The sequence below is a fragment of the Alexandromys fortis genome, unplaced genomic scaffold (assembly GCF_014885135.2).
Source record: "Alexandromys fortis isolate MF-2015 unplaced genomic scaffold, M_Fortis_MF-2015_v1.1 scaffold_71, whole genome shotgun sequence".
NCBI classification, from domain to species: Eukaryota; Metazoa; Chordata; class Mammalia; order Rodentia; family Cricetidae; genus Alexandromys; species Alexandromys fortis.
In genome coordinates, this window is record NW_026067954.1 from 1,771,844 (window position 1) to 1,791,806 (window position 19,963).

Genomic DNA, 19,963 nt, shown 5'->3' on the forward strand with positions numbered 1-19,963 from the left:
ATTTATTTATTTATTATGTGTACAGCATTCCTTCCATGTGTGCCCGCAAGCCAGAAGGGGGCGCCAGGTCTCATTATAGATGGCTGTGAGCCACCATGTGGTTGCTGGGAATTGAACTCAGGACCTCTGGAAGAGCAGTCAGTGCTCTTAACCACTGAGCCATCTCTCCAGCCCGGAACAAAACTCTTGAAGGGAAGGTGGGACGCTGTCTTAGAGTACAGGTAACAAACGGGCAGCTAAAACCCTAAGGGAAAGTGGGACGGTTTCTAGAGTGCAGGGAACAGCGTGCGGGGTGCTGCCAAAGGGAATGTAAGCTTATGCTTTACCCTGAGCTACAAGGCCCGGGCAGAGGAGTTCACACTGGCACCCACACATCCTGCTGACAAAGTGACTAAAAGTCAGCCTTTAGCTAAGAGCCCCAGCTGGTCGTGCACGGATGCAGGCAAACTGGCGGCAAACTGGGGAACACGCAATAGCCCAGACCCGATACAGAACTCTCTGGCCACTGGGCTATGAGGAGATGGTCAGGGGTTGCAGGCTCCTGTGGCTACAAAGCCATGCATATTTTCCTGATTTTTTTTCTCTTAAAAAGGAAAGTCAATCTCGGAAGTGGCAGCAGATTCCCTTCCTTCCCAGGGGTGCAACCAGCCTGGGCTCAGTCTTACAGTAACTCATAGCGGTCTCCTTCACTGTCATACTGGACACAGCAGATGAGGCTACAGCACCTCTTCTTAAACAAAAACATCAGAACATGGATCACATAAAACCTCCTTCTAAATATTAGGAACTTATGCACTTGTATGACTTGGAAAGAAAATGTCATTAGAGTTTATGTAAGATGGACAGATGACTTACTTTAATAGCGATGTTAACAGAAACTTCCTGGATGTTAGCAAGTGATGGGTACAGCCTCCCTTGGGCTAACTCTGCATCGGTCAACTGACTTGTCAGTGCCTGAAAGAAAAACCAGTATCATATTTTTGTTTAAACAGAAGAATCTAGTAAAATGAAAAAAAAAAACATTGGAAAACCAAAATATTATAGACAAATAGAATTTTTATTTCTTGCAAGATTACACTAAACCAATGTAGAAATTAAAACCGCTCATCACAGCTGTGCATGGTGGGACACACTAATCTCAGCACCCAGAGGCAGAAGCAAGTGACCTGTGAGTTAGAGGCCAGCCTTGTCTACACTGTGAGTTCTAGGCTAGCCAGGACTACACAGTGAGAGCCTGTCTTAAAAATTAAAGTCAGAAAGCCCCATTCAAATACAACAGAACCGAAACAACTCTGTTCACCACTAAGCAACCAATAAATAACCAGATCTAAAGACTTCATGGTATACTCTGCTTCTGCACACAAAGCTGCACGCAGTAACGGCTAGGAAGAAAAGACATCAGCACGAGCATTAATGCGAGGTCTTCAGAATCCCCGCTCGAATGTGGTGCTCCATGAAGAATGCGGAGGAGTTACATTTTGTCTCTGCTGTCACAGCATCACCTTCAGACGCCAGACCATGTGAGACACAGGCACAAGTATTATAAATATGAGCTGATTCACAGCTTATAATCAGACATTTGAACAGTTATGATTTTAGCAAGTAAACATAATACAAAAGCAGAAAAATAAAAAGCAATGGATTGCTAACTTCCTTTTCATTCATAAGGATAGTTAATCCACTCTGGTTCTAAGATTCATTCACCTCTATCACCCATACTTTATACATCAGCAATATTTAAACATTACCTTTGCAGCTTCCAAGAAAACACTGTCACTGATGTGCCGGGTCTGACAGAGAATAACTGCTAAAGCCACACCTAGAATATACATTACGTAGTTGATTTAATAAGGTCACTTTTCAAATTATGAAGGGTTCAATTCCTAAACCGAAACAGTCCAAGAGAAAGCAAAACCAAACTAAAACGAAAGTAAATGATCTTTGTTAATGTCTACTTCTTATTCGTTAACAAAATCACCTTAGAATTAAGTGACCGTCTCAAATTTTATTTTACCCTTTATCAACATAGCAAATACTTACAGGTTTGAGTCAGGGCCTACCTCAAATCCTAGTGCTAAAAAATGAGAGCAAGCAAAAGAAAGGCAGGGAAACACAGACACACGGGGGAGGAGGGCTGGGGGACTGGGTGGAGAAGCCCAGAAGAAACACCAATGTCACACAAAACTGCGCACTCTAACCTTTAAGGAAGGCAGCAAACGACAAGGCAGGCCCAGGCCACCTCGGCCCGACAGGACCAGCCGCTGCCAGCTCCTTCAGCTCATCACCTCACTATTCCTGAGCTTTTTTAAAAACAGGCTATCAGAGAGCCGCGATTCCTCCGGACCAAACACAAGCATCCTGCCCCCTCCTATTTCCAGGCTACTCTCTCTGGGTCTGGTCTACACTGTGATTTTATAAGTGTTGCTCAGTACCGGCCATGTTCATGTCATACTGGGGCTACTTCCTCTTGGTATAAATTTCCCTTTCCCCACGTTTACCGTTCTGTTTGTCCCGTTACTGTGATCTTTAGTAATTAACATTATTTCTCCTTGGACCTCTTCTTTAGTTGTCCGATCTTGTATTCTAGCATCCCATTTATTTTCTGCACAAATCTTCGCAGCAGCCCTCTTAGCTCAGCTGATTGTCCACCCTATCATTTAAGGGCTGTGTTTCTTTGAGTCCATTTACAAAACCCCCTTTCCTAGTCTTTTGTTACTCTTTCTTCGAGCAGGACAGATTTTCCCCCGGTTGTTCTGAGAAACAGCTGATGGGAAATACATTTTTTTGTTGTTGTTGAAACTCCACATTACTGAAATATGTATGTTTACCTATTTTCACTCCTCTGGGCTCGGTTTGAAAACAGCACTGCATCTCCTGGCTTCCAGCTTTGGCCTAGGGTCTGCCTGTTTGGGCATTGTCTTTTCATCTCTGGAAGCATGGAGATCTTTGATTCTGATTTTGTAACTGTGTCTTAGATATGTTTCCAAACCCACTGTGTCTGACACTCACTGGTAAGCCCCTCTGAGCCCGCACCTTTCCACTTGGAGAAATGTTTGTCTTTGATGCCACACTCCCCACCCCTACCCTGGGTTTTTTTTTCCCCTTTCGTTCTGAAATTTCTATTTTCTGAACTCGTACCTCTAGAGATGACACCTAACTTTATTCTTTATTTGCTATCTCCTGTTCCAAATTAATTTTAAACGGGCTCCCTCAACTTTTTTTTACTGTAATTTTTCTGCTATCAACTTATTTTCAAGAATTTATTGTTTTCTAATTTGAAATCCTATCTTGTTTTGAAATAAGTCTCTCTATGAGGATATTTATAGTTCTTTCAAAAACTTTCCCCACAGACCTGTTTTCTTCCAAGATGTCTGTTTTTGTTTAAACACTGCTTTGGTCTCTTATGACAGCAATCATTTTTTAAAAAAAATTTTTTACGAGAGACTTTTCTTAGATAACTCTGGAAGAGCAGCCAGTGCTCTTAACTGCTGAGCCATCTCTAGGCCCCAAAGTTGAACACCCTTCTCTCCCCCTTCCCTCCGTTAGAGGTCCAGCTCACTGTAATGTAGACATTTAAGCATCTGAGGCTAAAGCTAGTGCTTTGTCTTGTATTTGTCTATGATTCCTTTTTCCCCACTGCTTTTGCGTGTTTTGGTTCTGTTCTTTAACTGTTGCATTTTATCCCCCACTATTTCCTGTCTGGAAATGGCAAGTTTCCTAGTATCCTGGTGACCATCCCCAAATTCACAGCATGTGTTCTCGCCACAAGTTTCCATTAGTTTAAAATTCATCTTCCTGACAGACAAGGGAAATCCCTTCCCACAGGTCAGGTCTGTTTAACTGAAAAAGCATCGTTGTCCACTGTGTCTCAACACATTTTCTGGAATACTGCGTCCCTGTCCTGTTGTCTGTCTGCCCGTCCACAGCACGCTTTGTTCTTCTTCTTCCTATATCTCTGAGCTCCTGGGACAGTTCCTCATTGGTCTAAGGAACACGATTTTCTGTCCTTTCATTTCATACGAATAAGCAGGCAGTGAGTGCTCTGTACTACTGCAATGTCTCCATTTGCCCTAATTCTTGTGAGAAACTGTCACCGTGTAATGAATTCTAGGCTGGCAAGTATTTCCAACAAGCAACAAGAAGAGCTCACTCCTCTCCTCTTGGCCCTCGGCAATTCTGAGAAACCAGATGTTGCTCCCACAGCTGCACCGGCTGCTGTCACGATTTCTCTTTCTTGGGCCTTTCTGACCCCTTACAGTGAGGGTCTTAGATATGGATGTCTTGTCTACCCCACGGAGGCTCTCCAGAGCTGTGCTGGAAGGCATCCTTAGCCATGCAGCCTGTACTGCTGCTTCGGCTTCATTCCACTCTCACTGTCTTCCAGGGTTTAATAACGACAAAGGCCTAGTCCTTACTTTTCCGTATTTTCCCTTTAGCCTGCTTCATTTATAGTTTCTTCTGCGGTGCCCTCCAGTTATCTGCTTTGGTCTAATCTTCATTCATCCATTAGATTATTACTGTCACTCAATTCGAGAAGTGAATGATTTTGACTAAATTCAGAAGTTTTGCCTTTATTGCTATAAAATAACATGCATGTTTGTGTTTGGCACTTGTCTCCCTGTGGGCCCAAACATGTCATCTTGTCCTGTGGCATCTGCTGGTGTTTCAGGTATTTGCACAGGTCTCCTTTTTCCTTCTGAACAAGAGCTGTGTTTGTACATTTCCTTAGAAAAACAACTTGAGGACTGATGTGTTTTCAGAGACATCTGTTTGCTTCTGCCAGGCACTGACAGTGCAAAGCAAAGGCTGAAGCCTTCTAGGCCACCCACGGTTATAAACCACAGTCGACTCCCAGGGGCAGTCCTGTATGTAGGGTTTCAGCCCAGTGTGGGTGGCCATTCAGTAGGGGAGGAGCCATACCTGGACAAGATGTCATTACTGTCCTTTCTCTAGTGTTGGGGGATAGCCGATCACACTGTAAACTCCAAGTCTGCATTATCAATAGTTGACAGGAAGTAATCACAGAGCATCAGAGACACACAGGAAGTAACAGGGAAGGATTTGGAGTGGTGCAGCCTTTTCTTGTGCACAGGTCTTCTGGATATGCCAGCAAGGACAGGGGTTTAGTTAGTTGATACTCAGCCTCTCTGAGTTCCCAGGTTTTCACTCCAGCCTTTGAATCTCTAATTTATTTATAAATAGAACGATAGAGATTTAGTAACATCTACCTTTAACGGCAGTGACAGAGCTGGAGCTTAGGACAGAATTCCTGCCAGGCTGCAGTCACAGAAGCAATAACTGCGGAGTTGTAATTGCTGAAGATATAACAACACTCAAGGACAAGCACAACTTATCCCTTGGTTGTTTATTTCCTGATCAGGAAGGGTTTCTAGTGCTAAGGGGGCTACGAATTCTGGCCACCTCACCAAGCTCTCTTCTCTTTAATCTTGACCCAGAATCTCACATCTTATCTGTCAGTCAATACATTATTGGCTTCTGATCTTTGAAGGCTGTCTACTTACTATCTTTATCTGTCTTTTCTTAAACACTTATTTTTATTTTATGTGTGCGGTATTGCCGATGGCTTGCAGAGGAAGTTCACATCTACAGAGGGTTTAGGAGAACCACACTAAAGAGAAACACTTGATTGTATCCACCAGAAAAAGGACAAACCCAACAATCAGAGTGTGCTGAAAGTACCAACAGAGTTGAACACAGTAACCTCTGCTCCTCTGTGCTTTCCGGACACATGTACTACATCATCTCTGTCATAAAGTCTAACTGCAGGAATCACAGAAAACAGCAAGTTAGAATTACTGAATTCCTTGTTTCCTGGTAAATATCATATTTCTGTGAACACTATTGGTTATGTCAACCTTAAATTCTAAAGAATCCCATGAAAATGTTTATTATCATCATATCATCATCATCATCATCATTATTTCATGTGTCTGAATATTTTGCCTGCATGTATGTCTCTGCACCACTTTCAAGCAATGCTGGCAAAAGTCGGGTAAGGCCATCAGAACCCCGGAGTTGGAGCTACAAATAACCTTGAGTTTCTATATGGGTGCTGGGAACTGAACTAGGGTTCTCTGAAAAAGCAGTCAGTGCTATTAGCCAGCTCCCTGAAATTTGTTTTATGAAATTAACGATGTATCTATAACATCAGTCATGAGAGCATTTACCTGGGAAAATATACGCATTGTTTCCTTGGCCCGGGGTGAAGACTCGTCCATCCTGGAGCTGCACTGGCTCAAACGGGCTGCCACTGGCAAACAAACACCTGCCCTGTTAAGATGAAATAATCTCAATTTTTCTGGCCACTTATTCAGGCAAATTCATGAAAGATTAAGTCTTACAGTTAATACTAAATTACCTGGAAACAAGAAATCATTTACTACATAATATAATCCTTTAACCTAAATTCTTTAATTAGAACGAGACTTGTTTTGTACATAGCATATAGGCAAATAAACTCAACAGCGGAGCTGTGGCTGAGCTCCTGAGCAGCTCTGGGGACAATGCACCACATCAGGGGGCACAAAGACAGAGGCTCTAAGCAAACACCTCAGGGCCCAGGAAGGAGTGAGGTCGGGATGGAGACCTAGACCTGACTGTGCCAGTGATTATGGTCATGAAGCCCAGCCTAACAGCCACTAGCGGAGAGGTAAAGGTGTCTCAAACCTCAAGTGACCGTTACAGCCTGTCATCCATGCTACCCAGCATCAGATACACAAGCAAACAGCTAAGCTTACAAGAGAATTAAAAACTAGTTACCAAGGGGGAGAAGGGCTAATATAAGTGAATTTATAGAAAGGGAGATTTTGTTACAATCAGAAACTTTAACTATAATTTAAAAATTCAAGAAATTAAACGCAAAGACAGAAACTTCATCAGTTAGATGTGGCTGTACAGTCCTGTAATCCAGGCACTGGGATATTAAGTTTCAAGCCTGAGCTACATAAGCCAGAAGTTGCTTTTAAAAAATAGCAAAAAGAAACAAAAATCACAAAGGGATAAGATATTCAGTAGAAAGCTGAAAGATGCCAGAGGATAAAGTAAGTATTAAGATAACAACTGAGGGCCAGTGAGATGGCCCTGACCGCCTGAGACTAGATGATCCCCAGGACCCGCATGATACTGAAAACTGACCACCAAGCTGTCCTCTGACCAACACACACAACGTGGCATGTGTGTGCCCATACATATAAACACAAATAATTATGTTTTTAAATTTTTGAGATGGTACAGTACTATTTATAATATGGAACATTTATTTGTTTACTCAAGGGGTGTGCAAGCCCCTGCCTGGGCTCACACAGAGAGGCCAGAGGAACACTCGTGGGAGTCAGTTCTCTTCTTCCACCTGTGGTCTGGACACCGAACTCAGGTGGTCAGGGCCAGTAGCAAAGCCTTCACCCACTGAGCCATCTTAACCAGCACCCCTGTATCATTATTTTGTAAAGATTCTATTTCCAACAGATATGCTGCTTACAATTGATATTTAAGATCTTTAAAATCATCTGGGGAGATATGAAAGAAACAAAATCACCAGTGAGTTATTAGCAATGAGAATGATGAAGACGTATTACAATCTTTATTCTTAAGTATATAACCAAGCCAGGTAGTGGTGGTACAAGCCTTTAATCTCAGCACTCAGGAGGGAGAAGCAGGTGGTTTCTATGAGTTCAAGGCCAGCCTGGTCTACAGTGAAAATTCCACAACAGCCAAGGCAACACAGAAAAGCCTGTCTTGAAAAACACCACCACCCACCACCACCAAAAAAAAACAAAAAAAACAAACGAAAAACCAACTGTAACCTAACAATTATATTCATGAACAGCCATATACTGAAGAAATTAAGTAAGAATTTGGCATATCAAGGCACAGAGAACTATAAAGTGCACTCCTAGGGCCGAGGAATACAGCATAGTAGTAGCTTGCTGACCTAAACATACACATCCGCAAGGCTATAGGTTCATAAGACAGGACAAAAAGAAAAACAAAACAAAAGCTCTACTTCCTGGCGTCACGTTGATCTACAAGAGTGGAAGAAGTGATTACACAGTGGAGATTAAAACACCATCCCACAGAACACTAGGGGGAAGCCCACTACATACATGTATAAATACATACATACCACACATGTACACACATACACATACATACTTACACACATACATACATACACACATACATACATACATACATACATACGCTGTAACTGACACACAGTAAAAGCAACAGTGACAAAGGCCCCAAAGTACAGACTCACTATCAGTCTGGGTGAAAGGAAGAAACCCAGTCCAGACAGCCATGAGTTTACAGAAAAGTAAAAGCCAGCCCCAGTAAAAAAGAAAACCATACCCTGGGGTCCATATTCAAACCCAGAGCAAAATTGTCAAAAACAATTCAGAAAATAACAAAATAAAAACAGAAAAAAACCTGTTTTTAAAGTGCTGAGATGCAGCAACTACCAAGTGTTAACTCCATGTGGGGTGAAGATACCCTTCAAAAGTTCTTCTGGGAGGAGGAGCATGATCCCAGATAAAAGCAGACAGGTAGAAGATGGCTATAAGGCAAAAAACTTTAAATGAATACAAATCAAAATGGATAGTTTCTGTATAAAAAGAATAAAAAAAAATCAAGGAAAAAGCAGCATATTTGGTTTCAGAATATCCAGAAGTACAAGAGGCACTGCTGCAGGTGGGCGAGCGAGTGGTAGGCGGAGTTATGACGTCACTGCTCTCAGAACTGATGTCAGACTTGGTGACCCACTGCAATTGCCACTTAAATACTGATGAACCACACGTGTACAAATGTATAACTAATAAGCTAATGAAACACATAAGCAACTTGTGTGCTTTTCATTGACAATACCTCTGTGAGTATATATGCTTCTTCAGCTGTGCACTCAGCCTGTGCTGTGGGATTACTTAATGCAAATATTATAGGCCTTTCATTGATAGAGGCCATGGCCGTGATTACGCCAGGAGTAAAAAGCCGGCCAGCACCTGCCACTCCTGCAATAAAGAAAGGAAAAGAACCATCAGCACAAGCATAACAAACCGGTCCCTGCTAAGTTTCTATAGCACATTTACTGTAACAAAACCGCAGGTATCAGTACAAAGATAGATTCTGTATAATGATGAGAGAATACTACGGGGACAGTTTCAGATATGAAAAAAACAACGAAATGCTGGCTGAAATTTTCACTTAAATATTTATTCTTTGGCATTCATAGTGAGCTCTAGGAAAAACTGTTACACGTATGACTGTGTCCTCCATTCCGACAGCACAGGAGACCGTGCTCTGAGAGTCTACTCCACCGAGGGCCCAGACACAGACCGTCAGAGGCCAGACAGCAGCTGCCAGGGCCTAGGGAAATGCCACGTCATTCAGTGGGCATAGTTTCGGCTTCAGGGGTCATGGCCCACAGGTTGAGAACCACTGCTCTAGAGAGAAACAATGAGTGGATACATTCTGGTTTCCATATTGGGTTTTGAGAGAAGTGAAGTAGAGAACCTTTTAATATTTCTTCTCAAGCTAAAAAATAATGAGGGTTCTTATTAATAAAAGAGCACAGACATACTTTTCTGAGTGCAGGAACTCGTTGTGAAGGTTTTACTTTTCAACATTAAACAGAGTTCCTAAATGAAAACTAGTAAAATACAGGATTGTGAACTCCAACCTACAGCTATACAGGGAACAGCCTGTGTCTGTGCTGAGGATTCCCGGCTGTGTCAGCACAGAGTCAGCTACATGAGCCTCACAAAACACCTGCAAAGTTTTACTTTGTTGCCAATGAAATGTCCACTCTGCACTGGATTTTCCTGGTACAGGCTGTCAAATGACCTTGGCCTTTTAAGGCTGCATTCACAGTCAGCAACAACTCTGAAAGTAAAACACTATAAAGGGCCAGACATGCAGTCCCAGTGCCTTGGGAGGCTCAGGCAAGACAATCACTGCAGCCCATGTGTTCAAAGTCAGCCTACAGGAGAGTAAAACAGCTTCGGCTTTGTTTTCAGTTGAAGTTAAAATGTAAATTTAAAATTACATTTATCTATTTTGTGTCTATTAATGTGTATTGAGGGGGCACCGTGCCATGGACAATCTGCAGGCCATGGTCCTCTCCTACTATATAGATCCTGGGGGCTCAACACACACTAAGGGGTGTGTAGCAAGCCTTTACCTGCTGAGTCACCTTGCTGGCCCCCTTTCCAGATTTTTAGGTGTTTCAATATGCAGCCTAAATTGGCCCTGAACTCATAATCTTGCCTTAGTCTCTGTAGAATGTTGATAGTACAGGTGTGCATCAATGTGGCTAACCTGAGCTTCTGTCCCTTAAAATTTTTATGCCCTGGGCAGTAGTAGCACAAGCCTTTAATCCCAATACTTGGGAGGTAGAGGTAGGTGGATCTCTGTGAGTTCAAGGCCAGCATGGTCTAGAGTGAGTTCCCAGACAGTCAAAGCTACACAGTGAAACCCTGTCTCAAATGAAAATAATAAAGTAAAATAAAATTTTTATGCACAGTCACCAAAAATATTACTTTGAGTTAGCCTTTTTTATGTGCAGGGTTCTGCATACACAGATTCAATTAAGGTACGTTTTCACTGTAGGCTGGAAATGCCCGAAGGAAATAGACTGAGCGTGTACTGAGCATGTGCAGACCTCTGTGTCTCACCATACAGCTGAAGAGCTCTTACACGGCATTTACACGGTTTAAGTGGGGTGTGTACAAGTTATGAACAAGTCCTGCATCTCTTAACATAGGGGATGTAGGTGCAGCAGGTTTGGGTTTGTCCAGTGGGCCTTGACACCAGTCCCCTAACCCACTAAGAGACCACCTGCATATGTTAAAAACAAAGTAAAATACATCGACTTACTTTAGCAATCTTACGTGACAGTTATGGCAGGCAGCTAAGTAACAGGATTATTTATTAACAGCTTCACTTACCAATTATAACTGAAGGCTTAAGTTCATTTACTGCATCTTCAAAAGTTCCAGGTATGTTCCCAGGGACACAGTGAGCAAACGGTTCCTGGTTACTATCTATGCTAGCAGCCCGCCCCTGAATCAAAAGATAAAATACAATTATCAGTAAGTGCATATTAAAGATAATCTGGACATGAGCTATCAATTAGATAAATTTTATCATTTCTATTTATTTTTCTCTTCAACCTTTATTTTCTAATGTTAACTTCACAGAGTCCAAAAACACAGACCAACAAATTACATTAAAACATAAGCTTTGCTGTCTCTCTAAACCTCATTCCGTCTGTGAAGTCTTTTTAAATTCAATATTCACAATGAAGAACCTTTAGTATTTCAGAAATGTAATATAGCAATATAGCAAATATTGCAAATTTGCCCACCAAAAGGGGACACCACAGCCTATCAAATCTATGAATAACCACACCAAGAGTTTACTTTTGGCAGTAGGAACAGAACCCGGGCTTTGAACATACTACTCAAATGCTGGGGCAAACTCCCAGGCTCCACTCCCCCTTTAAGACAGGGTCTTGTATGGCCTAGCTTTGGCTGGTCTCATTCACTACATAGCTTAAGCCCTGCCCAGCCATCTCCAAGTAGCAAAGTTTAAGAGCCCAGAGTACAGGCTTCACTGCCTTGACATCGACAGTTCTGGAGGGTGGCATTTAGCAGGGAACCCACAGCACAGCCACATGGATTACAGGGTTAGGATCGCTGGAAGACACTGAAAACCCAAGACCCACAGGTCAAGCTACTTTATACATTCTATAAAGCAAAACCGAAACAACAACAACAAAACACGCTTGAGGGTGCAGGTGAGCATGGAGTCTCTCCTGTGTGGAGGGAGCATTGTACTACCAACACTACGGTCATTTTAGACTCAGTCCCTTGATGAAAACCAGTACTACAGAGTGAAGTACTGAACTGTATACCTGCAGAAATGTACTCCGCTCCAGGTAAAAATGTGTTCACAATATCCATTCTACATGGACCAGCAAACACTGCGGCTAAGGCCCCTTTGTAACCACAGTTAAATAATTCAGAGTCTGAGCTGTATACTCAGGGAGCACTCTTCAGTATGGATTCTGTCTCCATCTCTTTAAAACTGATGGCTTTGAAAAACAACAAAATCTTATTTCTTTTTACATTTTGTTTTCGAGACAGGGTTTCTCTGTGGCTTTGGAGCCTGCCTGTCCTGGAACTAGCCCTTGTAGACCATGCTGGCCTCGAACTCACAGAGATCCGCCTGCCTCTGTCTCCCGAGTGCTGGGATTAAAGCATGCACCAACACCGCCTGGCAGCAAAAGCTTTGATCATTAAAAAAAATTAGTCTTCTCAAAGCAGCAAATGCTCGTAACTGCTGAGCCCTCTGTGATCATTTTAAATTCGTTGCTATGATTATAAAATTTCATAAGGAAAACGGGACAGGATTTTTGAGAGGACTAAGGACAACAGCACAATGTTACCCTAATACCTGGTTACTGACACCAGTGAAGGAAAAAGGACCAGGACTACAGCCATGCACATGTCCTATACATGTAAATGTATGTAAAGATAGCATGCTTAGCACATGTAAGTGGGAAAGAACTGTCCTGCCACTAGATCATGATGAAAACATGGGAAAATATAGTAGTATTGCATACTGAATAGATGAAAATATGTCACACAATGTAAGACATACGATATCTATAGCTGATTAAAAACAGTACCCAATGTGAAGGAATGCTGGCAAGCAGGCTCAGAGGTGCTAACCTACGGGGAAAACCCTTACTACACATGAACTGACGCAGGGGATTATGACTTAAACGACATTACAACAGAACAGTTTCTGCTCAAATATTAGATGTATTGCTAATAGTTTAAACAGAATGTCGGGTCCCAACTCAAAACTGAGCTTTAGTGTTAGGGGTGTAGTCCAGTGACAGAATGCTTATGCTCGCCTGGCATGCTTCAGGCCTTGGGATCAATCCCCAGCACCACAAATATTTCAGTTTAGGAGAGTCAAATACAATCAGATATAGTAACTATTCCATCTCTTAAGAGCTTGAGAACACAGCAAGAGAGAGCAAGTCTGGTTCCAGCAGACAGATTATAATTTAAGTATGAAATAAGAGTATTTATAGAAGACAGTGTCCGGTTAGCTGGAACTGCCAACTTCACACAGCAACCCAGAATTGCTCGAGAAGAGTCTAAGTGAAGAGTATAAAGACCTAGTTGGCCTTTGGACATGCCTGGCAGGAGTTAGATGTGTGTTAAGGGTGTGTGTGTGTCTGCATGGATTGTCCGGACTGCCTCGAAGAAGGACGGAAAGCTACCCTGAGTGTGGATGAGTCCATGTCATGGGCTGGGCTTTGACAGTGCAGGGTAAGAGAAGCTAGCTGACAGCAAGCAAGCATGCATGCGTTTATTCTCTGCTCTCAACTGTGGCTGTGACACTTGACGTTTCTGCCTTGACTTCCTCACAGTAATGGATTCTAACCTGCAGCTGTCAGCCAACGCTCCCCTATGTTGCTTTTCATCGGGGTTATTTTATTACAGCCACAAAAATGAAACCACGGCAGACAGCAGATGGGACAGTATCTGTGGACAACACAGCAGAGGCTAGCTCCTGCACACTGCAGTAAGTAGTGAGATGCAAGACAACACCCCAGTCAGATGCCCTGTTGGTCCTCCAAGTTCTGCATCCTTACCTTAACTAGTAAGCCGTTCTTGTCGAACATCCAGACCTTCCTCCGTGCCTCCTCTTCTGAGAGGCCACTTTCCACCATAGACATGACTATAAGGTTTGCAATTCCAAGGGCGGCCTGTCCGGGAAGCACATGTTTAAAAGTCAAGCATGGAGAATGAGGTGACGCTTAGCTGCTCTGTATGTAGGGATCACATTATTGGCAGTATCTGCGCTACCTTCCCTTAGAAATCCCAAGTCTCTCTGAACAAATGACTTCTGAGAGATCATGATTCACACTATTTCTGTAAGCTCTAAACTCACTGTGATTGCTGTGACCATCAGTAAGCGCCAACATGCTGTCTTACTTTCCTGTTTTCCTTGAGACCGTCTCTCTCTCTCTCTCTCTCTCTCTCTCTCTCTCTCTCTCTCTCTCTCTCTCTCTCTCTCTCTCTCTCTCTCTCTCTCTCTCTCTCTCTCTCCTGGAACACACTCTGTAGACCAGGCTGGCCTCAAACTCAGAGATCCACCTGCCTCTGCCTCCCAAGTGCAAGGGGATTAAAGGTGTGCGCCACCACCTCTGGTCAGTCTCACTTTACAGAAGGAAACAGAGTACTGGTTTTAAATTATAAAAGCTTTAAAAACTTACCTCTCCTGCTCCAAGAAATAAGATTTTGTGTTCTGAGACTGGTTTATTAATAACTTTTTGGGTCGCGAGAAGACCCGACAAAGCAACTGCAGCCGTCCCTGTGGGAAAACCCATGATTTTTACAATGAAACAAACAAAAGACATATTATAAACACTTAAAAAGTAGGAGGAAAAATCATTTCATTTTTGATTTACCTTGAATGTCGTCATTGAAAGTACAGTATTTTTCTCGATATTTTCTTAAAAACCTGAAGGCATTATGATTCCCAAAGTCTTCAAACTGGATGAGTGTGTTCCGTCCATATCTAGAAACAGTAAACCCTTTGATAATTGTGTTAAAAGCACCACGATTAGATAGACTTCCTGCTTACTAGTTCTACTATTAGTATCTGAAAGAAGAGAGTATACTAGCCCAAGGCCATGACTTTCAGAGTTTGTGAAAGCCTAGAGCCAAATTGCAGGCATCCTTTACTTAATGAACACGGAGGCACAAACGGGCCTATGGCCATTCCCTGTGTAAATACTGACCAAGCCCCAGGAGGGTGTCCAGTGCATAGGGGCACTAAGTGACCCCGTGACCTTTGAAATGGATGAGCCCCTTAAATAGCAATGACTGACAGCACAGGAAGGTACACTAAGTAAGCACTGGGACAGTGTGGTCAGGCGAGTTCATTTTGGTGAACAGGAGTTAAGAAGGGAAGGCTGGGCTGGAGAGATGGCTCAGAGGTTAAGAGCACTGCCTGCTCTTCCAAAGGTCCTGAGTTCAATTCCCAGCAACCACATGGTGGCTCACAACCATCTGTAATGAGGTCTGGTGCCCTCTTCTGGCGTGCAGACATGCAGACAGAATATTATATGCATAAAAATAAATAAATAAATATTTAAAAAAAAAAAGAAGGGAAGGCCATGCAAGATACACGCATATCCTGCACCAGAGAAGCTAAGGCAGGGAGATCACAGGTTTAAGGCCAGTCTAGAAAACACAAGAAGACAGACTCAAACAAATTAACCAAGGAAAGAAAAAGGCAGAAAAGACTGGAAAGGGAGCTGCACTGGGTCTTCATCTCAGAAATAACTAATAAGAAAAGTTAAACAAGGTACATTCTGGTGACCCTGAATTTTCAATGGCCAGGGTACATGTTTCAGGGTTCACACTGCAGAACGAGAAGAAGCTGGCTCATGTTGAATCCCTGAAGGCTCTGGAGGAGGAAGAACTCACAAAGGCCTCTGTCTAGCAAAGGTAACCTACCAGAGGTGTGCGGCATGCTTGAGTGTGGGGACGTGAGAAAGACAGCAGCCGCTAGGAGTCCACAAAAACCCAGGAATCATGAAACAGATGCCACGGAAAACTAGAATAAACTGGAAAGTATCAGGCAGCCCAGTGTCAAGGCCGTCTGGAAGTCTAAGAAGACACTGTCGCACGTCATTGTACAAGGAAGGAAAGTGAAGGAGGAAGGAACAGAGGGCAGGATGTGGGCCGATAAGCAGTTCAGCTCTAAGTCTGTCATCATCTTTGCCTCTTGGAAGGAATCCGAGTATCTCCATGTGCCAGTTATTTTAAATGCTTAGCTAGAGTTTGGAAGATGGCTCCATGGGTAAAAGTGCTTGCCCAGCAAGTGTGAGGTCCTGAGTTCAAATACCAAGAACCCTCAAAAGAGTTGGACTCAGAGTGAGCATAAATAATCCAATACTTTACAGGGAGGCAGAAAGCAGAGGCAGGAGGGTCTCTGGGAGTCTGTGAACTGGCCACAGCATAAAAAGGGAGCCATATGAGAGACTGTGTAGTAGAAAAACAAGAGACCCTGTTTCATGGCTGAGGGTAAAGACAGACACCAAAAGCTGTCTTCTGATCTCCACACACGGTTGCCATGGTACATGCACCAGTAGAGAGAGAGAGAGAGAGAGAGAGAGAGAGAGAGAGAGAGAGAGAGAGAGAGAGAGAGAGAGAGAAGGAAGGAGGGAGAGAGGGAGAGAGGGAGGGAGGGAAGGAGGGAGAGAGAGAGAATACGCTAGACCACAAAGATGAAGAATTTGGGTTTTAAGTTGTGGTAATAGAAAAACACTGAGAAATTTTCAGCAACAAAATATGTAAGGCAATACACATTTTTACAAGATTAATCCTAATGTTCGATGGGCATGAACTAGAGAGAAACCTGCCGGAGAAGGATTTAGAGGAATCCAGGCAAGGCGAAAGAAGGCTGGGGCAACAAGAGACACACTAATGAGGCATGCTGAATCTGAGCATGATCTGACGGAAGGGCTGGCTGATGGAGGAGAGCCACAAACGGCATCAAGATTAAAGGTCTGGCAATGGGGTGAACGTTACTGCCATCGTTAGCAGTTAGGAATAGGGAAGGCAGGCTGTTTGCAAAGGGAAAGAGTTCAATCTGAGGTAGAACAGGATGCAGTGACAGAATTTTCAAGACAGGGTCCCCCAGCAGTTTGGTGTGCAGGGCCACACAGGTGGCTTCGTGAGTCACATGTATGGAGGACACAATTTACTGTATGCAAGAACTGAGAGTCTAGCTCGGTCACACAGTGCTTGTCTAGTATGTTGTGAAGCCCTGAACTCATTCCCAGGACAGCCGTCCACAAGTATATGTGTGAACAGAGGATCCATTCAGGTGTAGTGCTTGCTAATCGGCCTGCAACCTGAGTTTAGCCCACAGAAAGGTAAACGAGAGACTCCTCAAAGGTGACCTCTGACCTCCATATGCACACAAAAACACATATGCACACACCCAGAAACAAAAGAACTCCACAACCGAGCCCAAATAAGATGTCAAAGCTGAAGGAGGGCTCTGGCGGAGGGTGGGAATGAGCCCGGCCATGGAAGGCTGAGGGAGGAAGCACGCGCTATGAGAGCTTAGGAGAGGCAGAAGCAGACAGACTTCCTTCCAGATGTCAGGTAATCCCAGCCAGCAATGCAGAACAGAGGTCCCATCTGTGCCAGAACATGTCAGTGGGCATGAAAGAGTTCCCATAACTTAACCCTTCCCTTACAAGCTCCCAGGACATAAAAGGAAAAAGCAGAATGGTGCCCCCCACCCTGCAATAAGAGGTTCTTTAATATCCACCAGTTTCGTAGGATACCTGTCAGTAATCGCCTTCATAAACTCATCAATCAGGTCGTCATACAGCTGGGAACGATCTCGTTTCTGATACAAGCCCATATAAAAGGGATCTTTTAATAGTGCCTATATAAGAAAGTGAAGATTAAAAATAGTCTTTTATTATAATATTTATTTACATTAAGCATATAAAACTTTAATCATTTAAGAAACTTAATAGACTTGATCTACTCTTATTTATATAAATATTAAAAGTCAAGTTTAAGACAAAGACTAACACCTAAAATGACAGGATCTCACCCCTTCAACAAACCATCTTCAAAGATAGCTGTAGTGTTTTTTGTTTCTTTTAGAACAGGGGAGAATGGACGGGGGTGCTACTCACTTTGTTATCAGTTCCCACGTCGATACACACAGGCAGGCATTTCTCGGGCTGTATTCCTGCACATGCTGTGTACAAACAAAGCTTCCCAACGGGGATCCCCATCCCATAGACACCCAGATCTCCAAGACCCAGAATTCTCTCTCCGTCAGTCACCACGACAGCCTTTGTTAGAAATAAAACAAAAAGTGCATCAGAAGCTGCCAAAGTGGGGCACGGAAGAAGTTCATCCCCAGAGAGGGTGGGCTCTTTCTGCTCTATTCCACTCTCACTGCAGAAGCAGAATCCTTTCCATCTAATTCCAAACCTGACCCCATGGAGCAGGTTGAGCTAGGACTTCCGCCTGTTATGAGGGATTAGAGGAGAGTTCCTAGACACGCTTCCCATCTGACTTTGTCCTGGGACCAGAATGAGGGGACAGAGGGATCAAGTATTCTTTGCATAAATATAGTATTTTTTCCATAGACTGAAACATGGGAAAAGCAAATTAAAGTCCAAGATTACCAAAATAAAAAGTTTAAAAAATAAACAGCATGATCTATCAGCCTAGGGCAATCTCAAGAAAAGCCTTTGCAAAGTAAAGGAGAAAACAATCTAGATTTGAAAAAGTATATAATATATATATAAATACATATATTATGAATGTAAATCACATATATACGGATACCTACATGTAAGTGTATAGGATGATATTGTAAATTTAGTTATTTTACCGAATTTTTCCTAAATTATCTGAACTAATGATTTTGGAAGGATGGGGGAGGGGGAGGCAGTGTCAAATTTAGCACAAGCTGGCCTAGAATTCCCTATGTAGTAAAGGATGATCCAGTTCTTCTACTTTCACCTTGAAAGTGCAGAGACTGTGCAAGGATGAACTCACGATTCGTCAGCGTTTACTCTGGTAAAGGAGACATTCACAATGAAGGCAGCGAGATGACCTCAGTGACAAGCACAGTGCTACCCATAGGTCTTTAAAGAAGCTGTCCAATCTGCTTCATGAAAGAGTTACACTGACCATGGCTCGTATTTGCTACATTTTAAAATTCTTTTGACAGTGCAGTATTTGCCAAGGATCTAAATCTACCTTAGTCAAAAGAGACGGACGGACGGACAGACAGACAGATAGACAGAGAGATACACAGAGAGAGAACACAACTGCCCCTCTCCCAGAGCCGATGTTCCTATGCTGTTGCCTTCCCTTTTCTGAGCCAAGCTCTCATGGGTCTGCCTGCCTTTTCCTTCTAGTGTGGGGATTACAGGATTACAGGTCTGCACCACCACACTTGGGTGAGCATTCGCTTTCTCTACCAAGAAACTAAAGCTATGACCAAGCTCACTCTTAACTGGTGCCAATGTCTCACTCAGAGCCAAGCACTGTCTCAGTGCCCCATCTCAGGACGGTTATGACCAGCACCTCTTCAGACACAGAGCAGACATCTGCACGTACATGTGTGTAAACAACTCAGAGCGACAAGGGGAAGTTGTTGGCAATCTAGAGTTAACTTACAAGGAAGAGAAGACATTGTGAGAAGGAGGGTGTGCTCTTAGTACCTTAACGTGGTTTTCTGGCCAGTTATCCACAATCGATCTGACATGACCTCTGTCTGAGATTGAAATAAACAACCCCCTGCAATAGGAAAACACATGACAGTTTTCTACGCTTTGTCCATGGGATAAAGACATTTTAATAGAGCACCGAGATATGGTTTAATTTCCAAGCGCTGATTTATTGCGAACATTCCAACTCTTTCAAACGATAATTATGTTGCTTATAGAATAACTGAACAAAGTTAACTGATGTGATCCTTTTGCCGAAATGAAACATGTCCATATTGCATGGTCCAACCATCAAAGTGAAACATAAAGTAAAAATTCCTACATAGGCTACAATGAATTAATGATACAGCAGCATGGAAAAGCCCCGCCCTCTGCTGTGACGTCTCCGTGAGTTCTCACCTATGATGCACATGACAAGCACAGAGGAGCTTTTATGACCTAGCTGACACGGGGTGAGGTCTGTCTAGGCAGTACACTTTCCAACCTTTTCTCCTTTAACCTGAGCTGAGAAACATTCTTCTAATAAGAAACCACACATGTGACCAACCACTAGGTTATCTCCTAGAAATGTTTTAGATACTTTGGTAAAAGCACCATACAGGTTAGATTAAACTGCACTTTTCAGTGTCTGCAGTAGTGACA

The 19,963-nt window shown here is 43.1% G+C and overlaps 1 protein-coding gene across 4 annotated transcripts in view; it reads right to left on the reverse strand.

Moving 5' to 3' along the window:
- Positions 1–19,963, reverse strand: part of Me2 (malic enzyme 2) — a 41,742-nt gene that overhangs the window by 2,663 nt on the left and 19,116 nt on the right. For 2 of the 4 annotated variants that reach the window (XM_050151710.1, XM_050151713.1), the window contains 8 exons: positions 19,316–19,391; positions 17,768–17,929; positions 17,405–17,508; positions 14,507–14,616; positions 14,312–14,409; positions 13,688–13,801; positions 10,962–11,076; positions 8,884–9,026 (listed from right to left, as the gene is read on the reverse strand). In XM_050151710.1, coding sequence (XP_050007667.1) covers positions 8,884–9,026; positions 10,962–11,076; positions 13,688–13,801; positions 14,312–14,409; positions 14,507–14,616; positions 17,405–17,508; positions 17,768–17,929; positions 19,316–19,391 — 922 coding nt within the window. Of the gene's footprint in view, positions 1–807; positions 955–1,748; positions 1,820–6,188; positions 6,292–8,883; positions 9,027–10,961; positions 11,077–13,687; positions 13,802–14,311; positions 14,410–14,506; positions 14,617–17,404; positions 17,509–17,767; positions 17,930–19,315; positions 19,392–19,963 lie in introns of those variants that run through there. The other 2 variants (XM_050151712.1, XM_050151711.1) reach the window with 2 other exon arrangements.